This window comes from Kogia breviceps, chromosome 18, assembly GCF_026419965.1.
Source record: "Kogia breviceps isolate mKogBre1 chromosome 18, mKogBre1 haplotype 1, whole genome shotgun sequence".
In the NCBI taxonomy this organism is placed as follows: domain Eukaryota; kingdom Metazoa; phylum Chordata; class Mammalia; order Artiodactyla; family Physeteridae; genus Kogia; species Kogia breviceps.
The window spans coordinates 31265292-31285628 of NC_081327.1; the positions used below are offsets into that span (position 1 = coordinate 31265292).

At 49.6% G+C, this 20337-nt stretch overlaps 1 protein-coding gene across 6 annotated transcripts in view; it reads left to right on the forward strand.

The window, feature by feature from the left end:
* The window catches only part of CPNE2 (copine 2), a 57388-nt gene that overhangs the window by 3404 nt on the left and 33647 nt on the right, over nucleotides 1-20337 (forward strand). For 5 of the 6 annotated variants that reach the window (XR_010837770.1, XM_067019247.1, XM_059043917.2 and 2 more), the window contains exon 2: nucleotides 18530-18744. Coding sequence is in view for 5 of the 6 variants with exons in the window: in XM_067019247.1 (XP_066875348.1) it covers nucleotides 18565-18744 (180 nt within the window). In the remaining variant the exon portion in view is untranslated. Of the gene's footprint in view, nucleotides 1-18512; nucleotides 18745-20337 lie in introns of those variants that run through there. The other variant, XM_059043915.2, reaches the window with a different exon arrangement.

Consider the following 20337-nt stretch of genomic DNA (forward strand, 5'->3'; position numbering starts at 1 on the left):
TGCAGAACCAGAGGTCTGGGGTGTGCTGGGGAGAGTTACCCATCCTCCAGGTGACCTGGGCCAAGTCTCTTAACCTCTCGGACCTCGGTTTATTCATCTAGAAAATGGGGAGCTTTAGACCAGGAGCTAGCTGTTCCCTTGCTTTCTTCATGTGGTTCTTTTTTTAAAAAAATTTATTTATTTTTATTTATTTATTTTTGGGTGAGTTGGGTCTTCGTTGCTGCACGCTGTCTTTCTCTAGTTGCGGTGAGCAGTGGATACTCTTCGTTGCGGTGTGCGGGCTTCTCATTACCGTGGCTTCTCTTGTTGCGGAGCACGGGCTCTAGGCACACGGGCTTCAGTAGTTGTGGTACATGGACTCAGTAGTTGTGGCTCACAGGCTCTAGAGCGCAGGCTCAGTAGTTGTGGCGCACGGGCTTAGTTGCTCCGTGGCATGTGGGAACTTCCCAGACCAGGGCTCGAACCCGTGTCCCCTGCAGTGGAAGGTGGATTCTTAACCACTGTGCCACCAGGGAAGCCCCTTTCACGTGGTTGTTAAGGCAGCTGTGAAAGAGGTTGTAAACCAAAGAGGGCTTTACCCAGTTGGCGATTCCTCTTCCACCTTCCACCTGTGGCTTCCTGTCCCTGCCTTCCAGAAAGGCTTCCCTCACATGCAGCCATCTATTCGTCACTCGAGAAATGTGTTGTGTTTTGTTTTAATAGCATAATATATCAAGGGTTTATTTACTGTTTTAGGTAAAGCCACAGATTTGTTTATTCATAGACTTTAAAATTTTTTATTTTATATTAGAGTTGATTTACAGTTTGTGTTAGTTTCAGGTGTACAGCAAAATGATTCAGTTATACAAATATCCATTCTATTTTTAAAAATAAATTTATTTATCTTATTTATTTATTTTTGGCTGTGTTGGGTCTTTGTTGCTGTGCGTGGGCTTTCTCTAGTTGCGGTGAGCGGGGGCTGCTCTGTTGCGGTGCGCGTCCTTCTCATTGCGGTGGCTTCTCATGTTGCGGAGTGCGGGCTCCAGGCACGCGGGCTTCAGTAGTTGTGGCACGTGGGCTCAGTAGTTGTGGCTCACAGGCTCTAGAGCACAGGCTCAGTAGTTGTGGCATGCACATGGGCTTAGTTGCTCCACGGCATGTGGGATCTTCCCGGACCAGGGCTCGAACCTGTGTCCCCTGCATTGGCAGGTGGATCCTTAATCACTGCTCCACCAGGGAAGTCCCATGTATCCATTCTTTCTCACATTCTTTTCTCATATAGATTATTACAGAATATTGAGTTCCCTGTGCTATACAGTAGGTCCTTGTTGATTATCTGTTTTATATATAGTAGTGTATGTATAACCATAAGTTTGGTAACCATAAGTTTGATTTCAAAGTCTGTTTCTGTTTTGTAAATAAGTGAGTCTGTTTCTGTTTTGTAAATAAGTGAGTCTGTTTCTGTTTTGTAAATAAGTTCATTTGTATCTTTTTTTTATATTCCACATATAAGTGATATCATATAATACTTGTCTTTCTCTGTCTGACTTACTTCATTTAGTATGATAATCTCTAGGTCCATCCATGTTGCTGCAAATGGCATTATTTCATTCTTTTTTATGGCTCAGTAATATTCCATTGTATATATGTACCACATCTTAATCCATTCCTCTGTTGATGGACATTTAGGTTGCTTCCATGTCTTGGCTGTTGTAAATAGTGCTGCAATTAACACTGGGGTGCATGTAACTTTTCAAAGTATGGTTTTCTCTGGTTATATACCCAGGAGTGGGATTGCTGGATTGCTGGATCATATGGGCTCTAGATCGCAAGCTCAGTAGTTGTGGCACATGGGCGGCTTAGTTGCTCCACGGCATGTGGAGCCCTGGACCAGGGCTTGAACCCCTGTCTCCTGCATTGGCAGGAGGATTCTAAACCACTGTGCCACCAGGGAAGCCCAGCACCACTTACTGAAGAGACTGTCTTTTCCCAATTATGTATTCTTGCCTCCTTTGTTGTAGATTAATTGACTGTAGCTGCATGGGTTTATTTCTGGGCTTTCCATGTGTTCCATTGACCTATAAGTTTGTCTTTGTGCCAGTAACATACTGTTTGTTTGGGGTTTTTTTATATTTATTTATTTATTTGACTGCACTGGGTCTTAGTTGTGTCATGTGGGATCTTTTCGTTGTGGCACGCGGGATCTTTAGTTGCGGCATGCGGGATCTTTTTAGATGCGGCATGGGGGATCTTTTAGTTGTGGCATGTGAACTCTTACTTGCAGCATGTGGGATCTAGTTCCCTGACCAGGGATTGAACCCAGGCCCCCTGCACTGGGAGCATGGAGTCTTAGCCACTGGACCACCGGGGAAGTCCCAGTAATATACTGTTTTGCTTACTGTAGCTTTATGGTAGAGTCTGAAGTCAGGGAGCCTGGTTGCTCCAGCACCATTTTTCTTAAGATTTCTTTGGCTATTCAGGGTCTTTCATGTTTCCATAGAAAATTTAAGATTTTTTGTTCTAGATCTGCAAAAAATGCCAGTGGTAATTTGATAGGGATTATATTGAATCTGTAGATTACCTTGGGCAGTATAGTCATTTTGATAATATTGATTCTTCCAATCCAAGAACATGGTATATCTTTCCATCTGTTTGTGTCATCTTTTATTTTTTTTCATCAGCATCGTATGGTTTTTGGAGTACAGGTCTTTTGCCTCCTTAGGTAGGTTTATTACTAGGTATTTTATTCTTTGATGCAATGGTAAATGGGATTGTTTCCTTAATTTCTCTTTCTGATCTTTCATTGTTAGTGTATAGAAATGCAACAGATTTCTGTGTATTAATTTTGTACCCTGCAACTTTACTGAATTCATTGATGAGCTCTAGTAGTTTTCTGGTAGCTTCTTTAGGATTCTCTATGTATAGTATCATGTCATCTGCAAACAGTGACAGTTTTACTTCTTCTTTTCCAATTTGGATTCCTTTTCTTTCTTTTTCTTCTCTGATTACCGTGACTAGGACTTCCAAAACTATGTTCAGTAAAAGTGGCGAGAGTGGAATCCTTGTCCTGTTCCTGATCTTAGAAGAAATGCTTTCAGCTTTTCATCGTTGAGTATGATGTTAGCTGTGAATTTGTCATATATGGCCTTTATTATGTTGAAGTATGTTCTCTATGCCCACTTTCTGGAGAGTTTTAATTTTTTATCATAAACGGGTGTTGAATTTTGTCAAAAGCTTTTTGTGCATCTATTGAGATGATCATATGATTTTTATTCTTCAGTTTGTTAATGTGGTGTATCACACTGATCGATTTGCAGATATTTAAAAATCCATGCATCCCTGAGATAAATCCCACTTGATCATGGTGTATGGCCCTTTTAATGTATTGTTGGATTTGGTTTGCTAGTATTTTGTTGAGGATTTTTGTGTCTATCTTTATCAGTGATATTGGCCTGTAGTTTTCTTTTTTTGTGGTATATTTGTCGGATTTTGGTATTAGGGTTGTAGCGGCCTCATAGAATGAGTTTGTGAGTGTTCCTTCCTCTGCAATTTTTTGAAATAGTTTCAGAAGGATAGGTGTTAACTCTTCGCTAAATGTTTGATTGAATTTGCCTGTGAAGCCATCTGGCCCTGGACTTTTGTTTGTTGGGAGTTTTAAAATCACAGTTTCAATTTAAGTACCTGTGATTGGTCTGTTCATAATTTCTATTTCTTCCTGATTCAGCTTTGGGAAATTGTACCTTTCTAAGAATTTGTCCAGTTCTTCTAGACTGTCCATTTTATTGGCATATAGTTGCTTGTAGTAGTCTCTTACGATCCTTTGTATTTCTTTGGCATCTGTTGTAACTTCTCCTTTTTCATTTCTAATTTTATTGATTTGAGCCCTGTCCCTTTTTTTTTTCTTAATGAATCTAGCTAAAGGTTCTTGAATTTTGTTTATCTTTTCAAAGAACTGGCTTTTAGTTTCACTGATCTTTTCTGTTGTTTTCTTCATCTCTATTTCATTTATTTCTGCTCTGATCTTTGTGATTTCTTTCCTTCCACTAACTTTGGGTTTTGCTTGTTCTTCTTTCTCTAGCTGCTTTAGGTGTAAGTTTAGGTTGGTTATTTGGAATTTTTCTTGTTTCCTGAGATAAGATTGTATTGCTATAAAATTCCCTCTTAGAACTGCTTTTGCTGAGTCCCATAGGTTTTGTATCATTGTGTTTTTGTTTTCATTTGTCTCTAGCTATTTTTTTTATTTCCTCTGATTTCTTCAGTGATCCATTGGTTGTTTAGTAGCATATTGTTTAGCCTCCACGTGTCTGTGTTTTTTACAGTATTTTTCTTATAATTGATTTTTTAAAAAATACATTTATTTATTTATTTTATTTTTGGCTGCGTTGGGTCTTTGTTGCTGAGTGGGGGCTACTCTTTGTTGTCATGCGCGGGCTTCTCACTGCAGTGGCTTCTCTTGTTGTGGAGCATGGGCTCTAGGTGTGCGGGCTTCAGTAGTTGTGGCTCGCGGGCTCTAGAGCGCAGGCTCAGTTGTTGTGGTGCACAGGCTTAGTTGCTCCACGGCATGTGGGATCTTCCCGGACCAGGGCTCAAACCTGTGTCCCCTGCGTTGGCAGGCGGATTCTTAACCACCGAGCCACCAGGGAAGCCCCTGGGATTGTTTTTGTAGGTCTTTTTTCTTCCCTTCCTCTTTTGTTCTCTTGTGATTTGATGACTCTCTTTAGTGTTGTGTTTGGATTTCTTTTTCTTTTTTGTATGTATATCTACTGTAGATTTTTGGTTTGTGGTTACCATGAATTTTTTTTGTTTGTTTGTTTTGTTTTACCATGAGGTTTTTGATACAGCTGTCTGTATATATACAAGATTATTTTAAGTTGCTGGTCTCTTAATTTCAAATGCATTTCCAGTATCCTGCATTTGTATTCTCCTCTTCTCATGATTGCTGGTTTTGATATCATATTTGTGTGTGGATGATTTCCTACCTTTACCGTATGTTTACCTTTACCAGTGAGCTTTCCCATTCATAATTTTCTTGTTTCTAGTTGTGGGCTTTTCTTTTCTGCCTAGAATTGTTGTAAAGCTGGTTTGGTGGTGCTCAATTCTCTTAGCTTTTGCTTGTCTATAAAGCTTTTGATTTCTCCATCAAATCTGAATGAGAGACTTGTTGGGTAGAGCCTTGCTTGGTTGTAGGTTTTTCCCTTTCATCACTTTAAATATATCATGCCACTCTGTTCTGGACTACAGAGAAAAATCAGCCAATAACCTTATGGGTATTCCCTTGTATGGTATTTGTTGCTTTTCCCTTGTTGCTTTTAATATTTTCTCTTTGTCTTTCATTTTTGTCAGTTTGATTAATGTGTGTCTCAGCATGTTCCTCCTTGGGTTTATCCGGTATGGGACTCTCTGCACATCCCAGACCTGGGTGACTGTTTCCTTGCCCATGTGAGGGACGTTTTCAGCTATTACCTCTTCAAATATTTTCTCAAGCTGTTTCTCTCTCTCTTTTCCTTCTGGGACCCCTATAATGTGAATGTTGGTGCGTTTAATGTTGTCCCAGAGGTCTCTTAAACTGTCCTCATTTCTTTTCGTTCTTTTTTCTTCTGTTCCACAGAAGTGATTTCCACCATTCTGTCTTCTAGCTCACTTATCCATTCTTCTGCCTTATTTATTCTGCTATTGATTCCTGCTAGTGTTGTTGTTGTTTTTTAATCTATTTATTTATTTTTGGCTGCATTGGGTCTTCATTGCTGCGTGCGGGCTTTCTCTAGTTGCGGTGAGTGGGGGCTACTCTTTGTTGTGGTGCGTGGGCTTCTCATTGCAGTAGCTTCTCTTGTTGTGGAGCATGGGCTCTAGGGCGCAGGCTCAGTAGCTGTGGCACACAGGCTTAGTTGCTCCATGGCATGTGGGATCTTCCCGGACCAGGGCTCGAACCCGTGTCCCCTGCATTGGCAGGCAGATTCTTAACCACTGTGCCACCAGGGAAGCTCCCTGCTAGTGTATTTTTAGTTTCAGTTATTGTATTGTTCATCTCTGTTCATTTGTTCTTTAAATTTTCTAGCTCTTTGTTAAACATTTCTTATATCTTCTTGGTCTGTGCCTCCATTCTTTTTCCACGATCCTGGATATCTTCCTTGTCATTACTCTGAATTATTTTTCATGTAGATTGCCTATCTCCACTTCACAGAGTAGTTGTTCTGGGCTTCTATCTTGTTTCTTCATCTGGAACATATTCCTCTGCCATCTCATTTTGTCTAACTTGCTGTGTTTGCAGTCCCACAGGCTGCAGGATTATAGTTCCTCTTGCTTCTGGTGTCTGCCCCCATCTCGTTGTAGCTTCTTCTTTGTCTTTGGAAGTAGAATATCTTTTGGTAGGTTCCAGTCCTTTTTTGTCAGTGGTTGTTCAGCAGCTGGTTGTGATTTTGGTGTTTTCATGAGAGAAGGTGAGCTCAGGTCCTTCTACTCCACCATGTTGTCTGGGCAGGCTCCTCAGCAAATGTTGTTTGAACAGCTCCTCTATGGACTGTGCCAAAGTTGAGGTACAGCTGCAGAGCTCTGAATGGAGTTGGGGGGATAGAGTGAGGCAAGCAAATGACAAAGAGACAGGAAAACTTAAGATGGTGGAAAATGCCATAAAAAGAATGAAGCAGGGTGAAGTGATTGAGATTGGCGGGGTGGGGGGTGGGGACATCAGGGAGACTTCTGGAGGAGGAGGTGTGACATTTAAGCTGAGATGTTGTTAATCTATGGCATGACATTCTTGGCTGTATCCCAGCTTACCTAGTTCCCAGCAGGAACTAGGATACTTCCTGGATATGCTCCATGGATATTTTTGAATGAATGAAGGAGGGAGGAGTGCCCAAAGCAGAGAAAGGAGCACACACAAAGACCCTGAGGTGGGAACATGCTCAGTGTATTCCAAGAGCCCTTTCTCTCCACCACGCAGCTCTCTGTCTCCTTTGGTGGCTCTTGTGTCTCGTCGGGAGCTAGGGGCATCTGGCCTGCCTTTTGTGCTCTGGCTGTCCCTGCCCCATGACACAGGAGAGTGCATGCCCAGCTCCCAGCAGATGACGCTATCCAACCTCTCCCTCCTTGGGGCCCCCAACAATCTTTCCGAGTCTAAGTCACATCCCTGTGGGCCCCCTGAGGGCTGTGCTGGGCAAGAGCACAGTGGACCCCATCTCATTTCAAACTCTGGTTTGCCACTGACTAGCTAAGTGACCTTGGGCAGTGTGTTAGTTTCCAAGGGCTGCTGTGAAGCCACCACAAACTGGGTGCCTTCAACCTACAGAAATGTATTCTCTCACAGTTCTGGTTGCTAGAAGTCCAAACTCACGGTGTGGGCAGGGCCCTGCTCCCTCTATGGTTTCTAGGGGAGGGTGCCTTCTTGCCTCGTCCAGCTCCGGGTAGCTGCAGGCACCCCTTGCCTTGTGGTGACGTCACTCCAGTCTCTGCCTCCTTCCCATGGCTGTCCTCCCTCTGTGTCTTAACACTGTCCTCCCTTAAGGACATCAGTCATGTGGGGATAAGGGCCCACCGTACTCCAGCATGTCCTCATCTTAACTCTTTACGTCTGCAGCTACCCTGTTTCCAAATAAGATCACATGCTGATCTTAGGGGTTAGGATTTCAACACCTCTTCTGGGGGACACAGTTCAACCTCTAATAGGCAGGTTATGTAACCTCTTTGTGCCTCAGTTCTCTGCTCTATGAAATGGGGTGGTACTAATAGGGCTCATCTGCTGGGGTTGCAGGATGGCCTACACAGAATGGTGGGAACCTCTGGACAGGGCCAGGCACACAGGAAGCACTCAGTCAATGCTGTTATCTCCATCTTCTCAGTGAAGGTTTCCTGGGACCTGGGACCAGGAGCTGAGGAGCAGCTGGCCGTGTCCTTGGCCAGGAGGACTTACTGAGGAGGGCCTGGGGCTGGACTGTGGGCCTCTTGCCTGGGATGTGGAGGCTCAGAGAGGCCGCTCCCCGCTGTCTGGATGAGAAGGGGCAGGTGGGCGCCTCTTCAGTGGGGCGGGGTGAAAGCCATTAACAGAAGGTGGGGAGCTCAGTCTGCAGAGGAACGTGAGCAGGGGGTGCCCAGCCACTGTAGGCGCCCACGAGGGGCTTCGGGTACTGAGTAAGCCCAGATGACCTTTCAGGCCCAGTCAGCCTGGAGTTCCTGGGCAGGAGCTTGGGGCTAGAATCCCAGAGCAGCCCAGCAAAGACTGAGGGGCATATATAGACACCCCAAAGCCGGAAGGGGCCTGAACCCTGACAGGCAGGGAAACTGAGGCAGAGAGAGGAAGGGACTTGTGGGGAGTTCACATAGAGAGTTGGGAGCCCCTGTCTCCTAGTCTCCCCATGGTAGGCCCCTGGGTGGGTGTGGACGCCAGGGGGTAGGGCCCCAGGGCTGGGTCCCAGTCCCTGAGGCTGCCCCGCAGTCCCCTTCAAATGAAGCTACTTTGGAATGACTTCGGCTGGTGGTCATTGTCACCATGCCCTCCTCCCTCCATTAGCTCGGTCCCCCCTCTCTGAGCCTGGCCAGATTCACCCCGAGCTCCCCGAAGTACTTCCTGCATCCCAGAGTCCATCCACGCCCGTCCGCTGTAGCACTTGCTGGGAGGCGAGAGGGCAGGGCGTCGCCAGCCCCACTTTGCGGATGAAGGAGCTGAGACTTAGAGGGAAGGGGTAGCAGAAGCGGGCAGAACCCAGTGCCTGAACCCCTTGGGCGGTAGTGTGGAGGCTGCCTCTCAGCCTGCTGGGCCAGCCCCTGGGGCAACAGGCTGGAGATACCCCGGGATCCAGCCCTTCAGAACAAGGCTCAGCTGAACCAGGGTTCTGGGGATTCGGAGGAGGCCCCCTTCCCCAGAGTCCAGAGCTTAGTGATTTGGTGGTGGCTACAGAGAATAGCCTCCCTCTGGGTGTGGTCTGGCTGCAGCTGGGGGCCTCAGGGGAGCTGGGGGGGGGGCGTCAGGGCTGTGTCTATATTTATCCCCGTGTCCGCCTGGCCGCCTGTTGGGAGTGCAGCGTCTTCAGAGCTCAGCAGCTTTAGCTAAGGTAGGGAAGTGATTTGTGTCAAGATGCTGCCCGCCCCCCACCTTGATGGGAGCACCAGTCTGCTCTCTGAGGGGCTGTGCACCACCTGGCCAGAGCCAGTGCAGCAGTGGGTGTGCAGGGAGGGCCCCAGGGGGTGTGAGCAGCTTGGCGATGGACCCACCACTTCAGAGAACCAGGGCTGTGGGACATTGGGGTGGTAGGGCTGCGGCCAGAAGGTGGTACCAGATAAACTGTAAAGCCTTTCAGCTCAGAGATTCAGAGAACTCCTGATTTCCAAAATCCTAGAATTCCCAAACTCTGGGATTCTGTGAATCTGTGAATCTGTAGGCTTCTGCAATTGCAAGATGCCACGGATCCTCTTCCCTTCCCCTTCACTCTTCCTTCAACTTTCAGCAAACGTTTGTTGAGTTCCCGTTCTATGCCTCTCTGCACTGGAAACAATAGAGATGAAAATAAGATCTTGTCCCATCTTGAAGCTCAAGTGAGGGTGACACTTCCTAAGCCAGTGGTTGCAATATGGTAACAATGTAAGTGCTTCCCTCTCCAGGGCCAGGGGCTCAGGGGGCACTTTGTAGAGCAGTCCCCAAGTTGTGGTTTTTTGTTTTTTTTGTGTGTGTGTGTGTGTTTTTTAAAAAACGTTTTCTTGAAGTATAATATGCAAAATAGGGCTTCCCTGGTGGCGCAGTGGTTGAGAGTCCGCCTGCCGATGCAGGGGACACGGGTTCGTGCCCCGGTCCGGGAAGATCCCACGTGCCGCGGCGCAGCTGGGCCCATGAGCCATGGCCGCTGAGCCTGCGCGTCGGAGCCTGTGCTCCGCAACGGGAGAGCCCAGAACAGTGAGAGGCCCGCATACAGAAAAAAAAAAAAAAAAAAAAAAAAAAAAAAAAAAAAAATATATATATATATATATATATATATATATATATATATATATATACACACACACACACACACAAAATAGAGCAGACTTCCTGCTCAATGACTGTTCACAAACCCAAAACATCCCTGTTAGCAGCCCCTAGACTGCAAAACAAACGTGACCTTCACTGAAACCCCCCGGTAGCCCCTCCGGTTACTCACACCCTCCCCCACTATCTTGCAACGCCCGTCGAGCAGCATAGACTTGTTTTGCCTGGGTTTAACTTCATGTAATGAGATTATACAGGATGACATGGTCCTTTGCGTCTGGCTTCCTGCATTCAGTATGTTCATAAGACCTACTCATATTGTTGCCATCCTTGTGCTTCCTTCATGCTCGTGGCAGTGTAGTCCACTGTGTGCACGTTCACCATTTATTTATCCCTTTTCCAGATGACAGGCATTTAGGGGACTCCCAGCCTGGGGCTATTACAAATAGTGCTGCTCTGAAAGTTCTCCCGTGTGTCTTTTGGTGAACATATTGCGTGTTTCTGCTGGGCGTTGCTGGGTCATCATAAGGGATGCATTTATTTAGCTTTGTAGTCACTGCCAAACATTTCTCCAAAGCGGTTGTAACAATCTACACTCCTGTTGGTGACATGGGAGAGTTCCAGTTGCTCCACATCCTTGTCAACACTTGGTATTGCCAGCTTTTTTTTTTTTTTGTATGTACGTGGGCCTCTCACTGTTGTGGCCTCTCCCGTTGCAGAGCACAGGCTCTGAACGCCAGGTTCAGCGGCCATGGCTCACGGGCCCAGCCGCTCCGCGGCATGTGGGATCTTCCCAGACCGGGGCACGAACCCGTGTCCCCTGCATCGGCAGGCGGACTCTCAACCACTGTGCCACCAGGGAAACCCGTATTGCCAGCTTTTTAAATTTTATCCTGGGGATGGGGGCAGGGAGGCATAGCGACGTTGATTTCTTTTGGTTTTGCTGAGCTGAGTTTGAAGAATGACAGTGCTAAGTGAAGAAGAGGGAAGGGCATTCCAGGCAGATGGAACAGCATGTGCAAAAATACGGAGGCATGATAAAGTACTGTTGGAACTCTGTGTAGTAAACAGCATAGCTAGAGCCAGAAATGTGTTGAGGCAGTTGGAGGGGGGGGCAGCGGCTATCAGGGTGTTTGGACATTGTCCTGAGAACAGTAGGGAGTCCCAGAGAGAATTTTCTCATTTGAGTGAGTACCTGCAGTGTGTCAGGCATTTTGTAATTTACATTTGATGGATAAGAAAACTAAACTGAGACTCAGAAAGACCAAATGACTTGTCCTGAGTCATATTAGCAGAGGCTCTGGAATGCACATCCTTCCAAGCCTCAGTTTGCTCTTCTGGAGAATGGGAGTGGTGATAACACCTCGCTCAAGGATGTTGTGAAGCTATAGAAGTTAAAGTCCATAACACACTGGGCACAGGGCCTGGGGCAGGCGTTATTATTACTCTCATTTTATATCCTGTCTCCATCCCCACAGCCATACCACCCCCTCTTCCCTGCCAGCTGACAGGGTGGGAGTGGACTCTCCTAGCTCCCACAGTTAGGAAGGGCTGGCAGAGAACTCCAGCCTCAGCACCCTATTTTCCTGCCCCACGGCAGGTCTTCTAGGACCTGAAGGTTGCTGTGATGGTTAATCTTATGTATCACCTTGGCTAGCCTATCGTGACCGGTTGTTCAGTTAAACACTAGTCTGATGTTGCTGTGTAGGTATTTTTTAGATGTGATTAACATTTAAATTAGTGGACTTTTATTAAAGCAGATTATCCTCCATTAATGGGTGGGCCACATCTAATCAATCAAAGGCCTTAAAAGCAAAGACTAAGGTTTCTCCCAGAAGAAGGAATTCAGCCCCAAGACTGCAACATAGAAACCTTGCCTAGTTTCCAACCTGCTTGTCTCGTCCTGTGGATTTGGGACTGAAGACTGCAATATCAACTCTAACCTGAATTTCCAGCCTTCAGTTTTGCCCCGCAGATATCAGACTTGTCTTCCCCAACAAGCTCATGAGTCAGTTCCTTAAAAGAAATCTCTCTCTGTATATGTAGATATCCTATTGGTTCTGTTTTCTCTGGAGAACCCTAATACAGTTGCCATTTGTCTTCCTGGATCTTTCTCATCTGGGAGATGGGGTGAAGGAGGCCACTTAGATCTGGATGCATTCAAGGCACGTTCTGACCCTGTAAGTTCAGTAAATGCAGCCATCAGGGCCAGTGGGGACCAGGCACCTGGTTAGCCGAGGGTTCCAGTTACCAGTGTCACCATCTAGACCAGAGGCTGCAAACTCAGACATGTGCCAAGACCTCGTGGGAACTCAGTGTGTGAAGTTGGCAGGGCTTGTATGGGGACCAAGTATGACATCTGCCTAATTAGGCCAAGAGCGGGCTAAACCAGAGCCATCCCTGGTGTATGGTCAGCCACTGGTGGGCCGTGTAGCAGCCTCCCGCCTAGGAGCTTGGTATTCAAAGTGTGGTCTCAGCTGGGCCGCCTCAGCAGCGCCGGGAAGCTTGTTAGAAATGCACACTCTCAGGTCCTTCCCCAGACCTGCTGCATCAGAATCTGCCCCACCTACTCACCCCTCTGGGATCTGTGTGTTATGAGGAGGGCTTGTTAAAGCACAAATGCCATTCTGGGGACTCTGAGCAGGTCTGTCTGTTTGGGGCCCAGGGAACCTGCCTTTCTAACAAGCTCCCAGGAGATGCTGAGGAGGCCCATCCGGGAACCACCCTTGGAGCGGAGAGAGCCTGAGGCCACCTCAGGATCCTCTGTTGTCACCGATTAGACCCCACTGAGCAGGATTTGCTGCATGATGAAGACCCAGGAGCCCTCAGCCCGGGAGAGTAGCACCTTGAAGGGCGTGTGGGTGTGGGGTCTGAGTCTGTTATTCCCTCCCTGGCCCCCTATCTACCACCTTGGTCTCCCTTGGCATCTCTGAGCTGTGTCTTCCAGCTGAGAAAGGGAGCCTAGAACCATATCCTCAACGAGTTTTCACTCCTGATCCCCTTTACATACACCATAAACTTCACACACCTCTCCCCCTGCACCCAGCCATCAAGAATCGCTGATAATAGCACAAGCTGCATAGTGTCATTCTAAATGCTTTACCTCATTTAATCCTCGACATCAGTACCTGATGAAAGTACTTTTGTTGTTCCTGTTTTTATAGAAGGGGAACAAAGACCAGAGAGGTTAAGTAACTTGCCTGAGATCACATAGCAGGTAAATGACAGAACCAGGGATTCAAGCCCAGCAGTCTGAGTCCCAGAGTCAGTGCTCTTACCCTCAGCACAGTACCGACCAGAGGACCGCACCCCTGTGCTCGTAACTGCTGCCAACAAGACTGTAGAGCAGGGGCTTCCCTGGTGGCGCAGTGGTAGAGAGTCCGCCTGCCGATGCAGGGGATGTGGGTTCGTGCCCCGGTCCGGAAGGATGCCGCGGAGTGGCTGGGCCCGTGAGCCATGGCCGCTGAGCCTGTGCGTCCGGAGCCTGTGCTCTGCAATGGGAGAGGCCACAACAGTGAGAGGCCCGCGTACCAAAAAAAAAAAAAAAAAAAAATTTGGATTTCATTAAAATTAAAAAAAAAAAAAAAAAAGACCATAGAGCATTACTTGCTGCAGTTGGCACTGAAAACAGAATTTCATTTTTCAGATATCAGCATGCTTTTTCAGAGGGCACACGATGCCCCCCAGTTCTGACAGGCCATCCCGCTGTTGCACTTGCCCCTGCAGTGGGGGGCACCTCGGCCCTGCCCCTCCCGTCTCCCTCTTCCCCATCTGGGTCCCCAGTCTCCACCTCAGCCGCTGCCTCCCCCGCCCCCTACCGGCTCTCTCCCTGCACCTGCCTCTCTTGGTGTCTCCCGTCACTGCCCGTCTCTGAACTGGGGCCCATGCAGGCCACCTCGGCGTCTCTTCCCCACAGTGGGTGGGGTGCACAGCTGTGCTCCTGGGTCCTGAGCTGCTGGGGCCAGTGATGGGCGGGGAAGTTGGAGTAGGGCAGCCCTAGCTCTTAGCCTCAGCACCATTCTTCCCTGGCTTAGAAGCACCACTGCTCCCTTCTTGGGCCTTGGTTTCCACTTCTGTGAAATGGGACATGAACCCCTCTAGTTCAGGCCTCTTGGAGCAGTTATGATGGTCCCGGGACTGAGAAGGGGCTTTGTAATCTCTCAAGTGCTGCGTGTAGCGGGGAGGTGGTTGTGATTCCTCTGGGGCTGCAGATTAAAGAGCCTGACTGAGGGGCTCCCTTCCTCATTCATTTGCCACAGTGTAGGTGCTGCTCTAGGTGTTGTGGAAACCAGTGATCCCTCCCTTGTGGAACTTACATTCCAGATAGTGCACAAGGCAAATAGACAAATTAGTAAGAATGGTTGTAGATTGCATTGATCTGTGAAGGAACCAGTGTGGGGCTGAGATTGCATTAGCTTGGGTGACCAAGGAAGGCTTCTGAGGAGGTGACATGAAGCTGACAACTAAGACCTGCCATGTGATGGGACTTCCCTGGTGGTTCAGTGGTTAAGAATCCGCCTTCCAGTGCAGGGGACACAGGTTCGGTCCCTGGTCGGGGAGCTAAGATCCCACATGACGTGGGGAAACTAAGTCCGCGTGCCGCAACTTGAGAGAAGACCGCGTGCCGCGACGAAAGATCCTGCATGCTGCAACTAAGACCTGATGCAGCCAAATAAATCAATTAAAAAAAAAAAAAAAAGACCTGCCATGTGAAGAAAAGCATTTCTGGCAGGGGAAAGAGCGAGTGTAAAGGCCCTGAGGCAGGAGAGAGGTTAGCATATTTGCAGAGCAGAAGGAGGCCAGTGCAGCTGGGGCACAGGAAGCGAGGGAGAGTGTGGCATAAGGTGGGGTCAGGTCAGGCCCTGTTGGCCTGGGGAGGATTTGGATTGTGTGACATGGAAGGGCAGCCACTGGGAGATTTTCAGGAAGAGCTGTGGTAGCATCTGATTTGCGTGTTTAAAGACTCCCTCTGGCTTGGGTGGGCGTGGAAAAGAGAGAGTCTGGGGGCTGGGGTTGCTCAGGGAGACCTGACATGGGCCAGGGAAGTGGAAGCGGGGAGATGGGGACGACGCATCTTGGCGGTGGAACCGACAGCAGCAGTAGGATATGGGGGGTGAAGGAAAGAGAGAGGTCAAGGAGGATGGGTTGCTAGGTTTCTGGCTAAAACTGGAATGTTCTAGGCCTGTGACTCAGCACCAGGGTCTCCAAATCCTGTTCTTCTGCCTAAAGGGTAAGATGTCTTAGGAGCCCAGGCCAGGGGACCCCGTGGGAACTTAAGCCTCAGTCTTGTTCATTTTTGAAGCCCAAGAGTGCTCAAGGAATGTTTGCTGAATGAATGAATGGGAGTTCCCAAGCCCTGCCCGCTCTTTGCCTCAGTTAACCCATCTGTAAAAGGGACTGCTAGTTTTGTATACCCGCCTTCCAATTCCTTCTCCGGGGCTCTGGTCACCCCAGAGGGCCTGTGACAATCTGGGCCAGGAGTCAGGACCATCCACGAGCAGGCCCCAGCTCCCCAGGCCCCCTCCCTAGCCTGAAACCTCAAATTACCTGTGCTGCGGTGCTGCACCAGGGAGCAGTTTCCATCTTGCCCAGATGCGCATGGCAGGCCCAACCCTCCCTTAATGACACCTTGCCTGCCTGCCCTCCTGCTGGAGTAAGAGGGGAGGGGGCCCGGCCCAGCCTAAGCCGTGGTTTCTTTTTCCATTGCGTCAGGCCTCAGGGTCTGGCCTGCCCACCCGCTGCCAGCTGGCACAGAGGGGCCCACTCTGACTCCCGCCTGCCCCAACTCCAGACATCATGTGCTCCCCCTTTCGGGGATCCAGAAGGTTCCAAGCAGAGGGTGAGTTGGGGATGGGGGACCTGCCCCTAGCTGGGGGAGGAGTGCCCCTTCCCTGCCTACTCAACACTCACTCTCTCTGGGGCCTGCAAGCTGATCCAGGTGGGGCCACAGTGGGCTCTGAGGAGCCGCGCCCAGCCCGACCATCCCCTGGCCCTGGCCCTCCTGGCCACACCCTCAGCCGGGCTGGAGCCAGTGAGGGGTAGGAGGACAGTGCAGTAACCTAGGCGAGGGATGATGGTAGCTCAGACCAGGGGGAAGGCGGGGGAGAAGTGGCCCCAGAGTGTCCATACAGGCGCTTGCCTTTGCATCTGTTAGCCTGCGGGCATGTGTGTGCGTGTGTATCCGTGTGACGTGCACAAGGAAATGTGTGAACCTGGGTGTGTGTACCTGATACCCCTCAGGTACGGGATGAAAACAGAGGTCTCTGACTTGGCAGCAGGGGGGATGGTGGCCCAAATGGCATCTAGCATGTCATGAAGGGGGCCTGTGAGGTGGAGAGGGGTGGGTGAGCTGGAATCCACCCCATTAGTGATGATGGGAGAGACAGGGGTGCAGGCAGGGTAACCTCAGGGGAACTGGTGACATTGGGGGCACCGGGGTCTTCTTAGCCTCAGGCTCCCTTTGGCCTGGCTGACTCCCCAGATGCCCCCAGCTGGTTCTAGGTCCGCACCATGCCCAGCAGTCCCCTGGCCCTGGCCAGAAGGCCGTACGTTGGCCTGGGAGTCTGGAAAATTGGTTCACAGCCTGCCTCTGTTTCCTGACTCTGTGACATTGTACAGGTGATGTCTGCTCTGAGCCTCAGTTTCCTTATCTGCAAAATGGGGGTGACTCTTGTGCCCCACCCCCACCCCAGGTAGTTGTAAGCATAAACAGGTGTTCTCTCAGCCTCCGTGTGGATGAGTCCAGCCCCCAAACACTTACCCACAAAGGCCAGGTTCCAACTCTTTGACTAGTATCTTATCCCCTGACTGTCGAGTAGGTAACTGGCCCTGCACTGCCCCAGAGGAGGGAGGTGAGAGGAGGCCATTCCTTCTGAGAGCACGAACCCACCTGACCATGCTGACCAGCACTGACTACAAGCTGAGCATGTCACCCGCATGATGTCTCTGATCCTTATTCACTCTGGCGGGGCAGGTCCTAAAATCGCCTCACCCTCCAGAGGGGGACACTGAGGCTCATTCATTCACTCTAGAGTGTTTACTGTGTACCAAGCCCCAAGAACTGTGCCAGAGCTGGGATTCTGCAGTAAGAAGACTACCCAGCTCCAGCCCTCTAGGACCTCATGTTCCAGTCTGGCTGAGAGCTGCGGAGGGCAGCCAGGTCCTGCGGGCTGCAGGCTCCCAGAGGGAGCTGGGGCTTTATTCGGAGAGTGATGGAAGTCTTGGAGGGTTTTAAGCAGAGAGGTGACATGGTCCAATTTGTGTTTTTAAAAGCTCACTCCAGCCCCTGTGGGGACAAGGGGTGGTTAGACTAAGGAGAGGCAGCAGGGAGGCTGGCGAGGAGGTGGCTATCATCCAAGCGGGAAGGACCGAGCCACAGTGGCAGTGCTGGGCCCGCTCCCTCCCCCTCTGACCCCAGCCTGCTTCCTGAGTGCCAGCCCCTCGCTGGGCACACAAAGCCCCGGTCTGCAGGAGGCAGAGTGTGGTCCCCTCTTCTGCTCCAGACACAGCGCCCTGGGCATACCTGGCAGGGAGAGGATCTGGACAGTGACAAAGCCAGTGCTCAGCCTCCTCCCTCCCACCGTCTGTCCCTAGAACAGAACCTCATTATAGTCACACGAGCCCAGAGCATCAGCACAGCACTGCAGTTTGCCTGCAGTATTTATTCTTGTCGTGTAAAAACTAGTTTCCATCGGAGGGGCTGGAGAGCTGCGTGTGGCCATGCCAGGGTGGCCATGCCAGGTCAAGGATGGATGAGCAAATCCGTGACCCGGCGAGGGGAACGGGGAGTAGGGGTGTCCAAAACGGACATCTTGCCGGGTGGCTGACACTGGAAGGCGGGCCTGGGTGAACTTCAGATGTGCCAGTGGAAATAAGATCTGACCACACCTTGTAGGACTGTGTCATGATGTGTCGTTAGCCCGTGAGGAAACTGAGGCACAGAGAGCTGAGGATAAGGACCAACTCAGGCAAGATCTGAGCGATATGGAGCGTTTGTCCATTCGTTGATTTATACACTTACCTTTTTTTTTTATCCAACAAATGTAAACTGAGTGCCTCCTATGGACCAGTCACTGTGGTTAAGCTGGTGATACAGGATGAACAAGACAGATAATGAACAAAGTCAAGTTTTGAATAAGTGACCAGAAGGTAGCTTCCTAGTGGCCAAAGCAGTGAGGGAAACCTGAGCAATTACAAGCTCCATTGTAGCCGCAAGATGCCGATATGTCAGTTGCTCAGGAGAAGCCCAGGTTTTCCTGGCAAAATGAATGGGATGCCTGTGTCCACTGTGATTTGTTGCGGATCTGGCGGGGGCAGCTTGGACCTGTGTGTATCTCACAGGTAAAGACAGACCAAAGCAGAGAATGACTTCAAAGACACACTAAACACACCTACTGCAGACTCCTTTGTCACGCATTTCCTGCCTTCTTTCTCCAAGCTTTTGCCCATGTCATCCCTGCTGCCACCCCGCCGCACACACACTCCTTTTCTTCCATCTTTACCCACCACATCTTGAGGGTCAGGTGGTGACGCCTCCCCAGGGTGGAGTGGGGTAGCAGATGTCTGTCCCCTCTCTGACCTCCAGTGCTGTCCCCTCAGACTGCGAGGAGCTGCTGCCGCCGTTGCCGACCCCCATGGCCTACATGCCGGGTGGAGGGGCCCCAGCGCCGGGGGTGGCCCCCGTGGGCTCCCAGTACTGCGTGTGCAAGGTGGAGCTGTCAGTGAGTGGCCAGAACCTGCTGGACCGGGACGTCACCTCTAAGTCCGACCCCTTCTGTGTCCTCTTCACAGAGAATGATGGCAGGTGGAGCGAGGTGAGGCCCCTCTGTGTGCAGCTGCGGTGGGTGGAGGGTGGCTCGGTCGCTGGGGAGGGGCTCTCACTGGATCCCAGGGACCTGGGGTCAGGCCCTTGGAAGTACTTGCAGTGTGGGCCGGGGGTTACTTAGAATATTGTTATTCTGAAAATCAAATTTTATTTAAAATGTTTATAACAGTACTTAAAATAGTTATATTTGTGTTTATTATAATTCATAGATTTATATAATTTTATATTTAGTGTTTTATAATATTTTAAGTTACTATAATATATAGTTAAAACCTTAGAGTTTTGCAAAATGCTTGTTTTCATTTTTAAAATAACTTTCCCCTCTTATTCCTAAATGAGCACAGTCAGTGAGGAGCAAACAGAGAAATAGGGAACTCAGGCTTTGGTCCCAGAGCTGGATCAAGACCCAGCTCTGTCACTCCCTGCTGTGTGGCCTTGGGCAGGTGGCTATCCCTCTCTGAGCCTGTCTCCTCATCTGTGAAATGAGGATTTTTTTCCCTGCCTACCTTGGAGGGTCCCAGAGCTGGGGATGTTGATGGTGCCACAGCCAAGGACTTCTGAGCTGGAAGACTTTGGCCTGAGGGCTGGGGAAAGTTGCAGCTTAAGGAAGGATACTGAGAAATCCAAACGGTTAAGACTTTCAACGTTTAAAAATGGCTTTGTTTCCTATTCCGAAAGGGGTCTATATTCATTGCAGTAAATTTAGAAAATCCAGGTAGACCTAGAGAAGAAAATCAAAATGGTTGGGAACCCGCCTGTCAGGGAGAACCAGCTGTTATTGGTTTGGTATCCAGCCTTCCAGATAGTTTTACATGCATATAAATTTTCCAAAATATGTTTCTATTTTTCATAGTTATTTAATGAGGCCTCAGTGGGCGTCCTACAGAACATACTGTTGTTTACAAAGAGTTTCCACAGATGTTGGCTCCTTCTTATGATGCCAAGGAAATGGGCTGGGATTGTTGACACATTTTACAGAGGAGAACTGGGGCCCAGAGCGGGGAGGGACTTACCTGTCTCACCCAGCACGTTGGTGGTACAGCCAGAAGTGGGAGGTAGGGCATGAGGTCAGCCGAGGATTGCTGGGGGAAGCTCCAGGCCTGAGGCCAGCATGTCCAGAGTCCCCTCTGACAGGTCTCTGGAACTACTCCGCCCCCCGCCCCGCCCCTCGGGGAGTGATGCACTCCCCCACTGCACCCACCCCCACTTGTGGCATGCCCCCCACCCTCCCTGACAGTCTCTCTCCCCGCCAGGCCAGACACCCTGGCTAAAAATAGCTCAGGGCCAAGACCTCTTCTGTCCCTGCTGCTCTCTGGCCCTTGGAAATGGGATGGGTGGGAGGAAAAATCAGCACAGCCCAGGCCCCAAAATAGACTGTCACCCAGACTCTGCGGTTTGGGGCCTCAGTGCAGAGAGGCCGGGAGGCGGGGTTCCTGTCCCAGCCCCACCAGAGACCCACAGTGCAAGGCCCTGCCCTTCCCCAGGCCTTGGTCTCCACAGTAGGTGGGAGGTGGGGGCCGCTTGGTTCCTGGTTTTGACATTCCAGGGTTTGAGGAAGGTACAGACACCTGCCTCTGGGGAG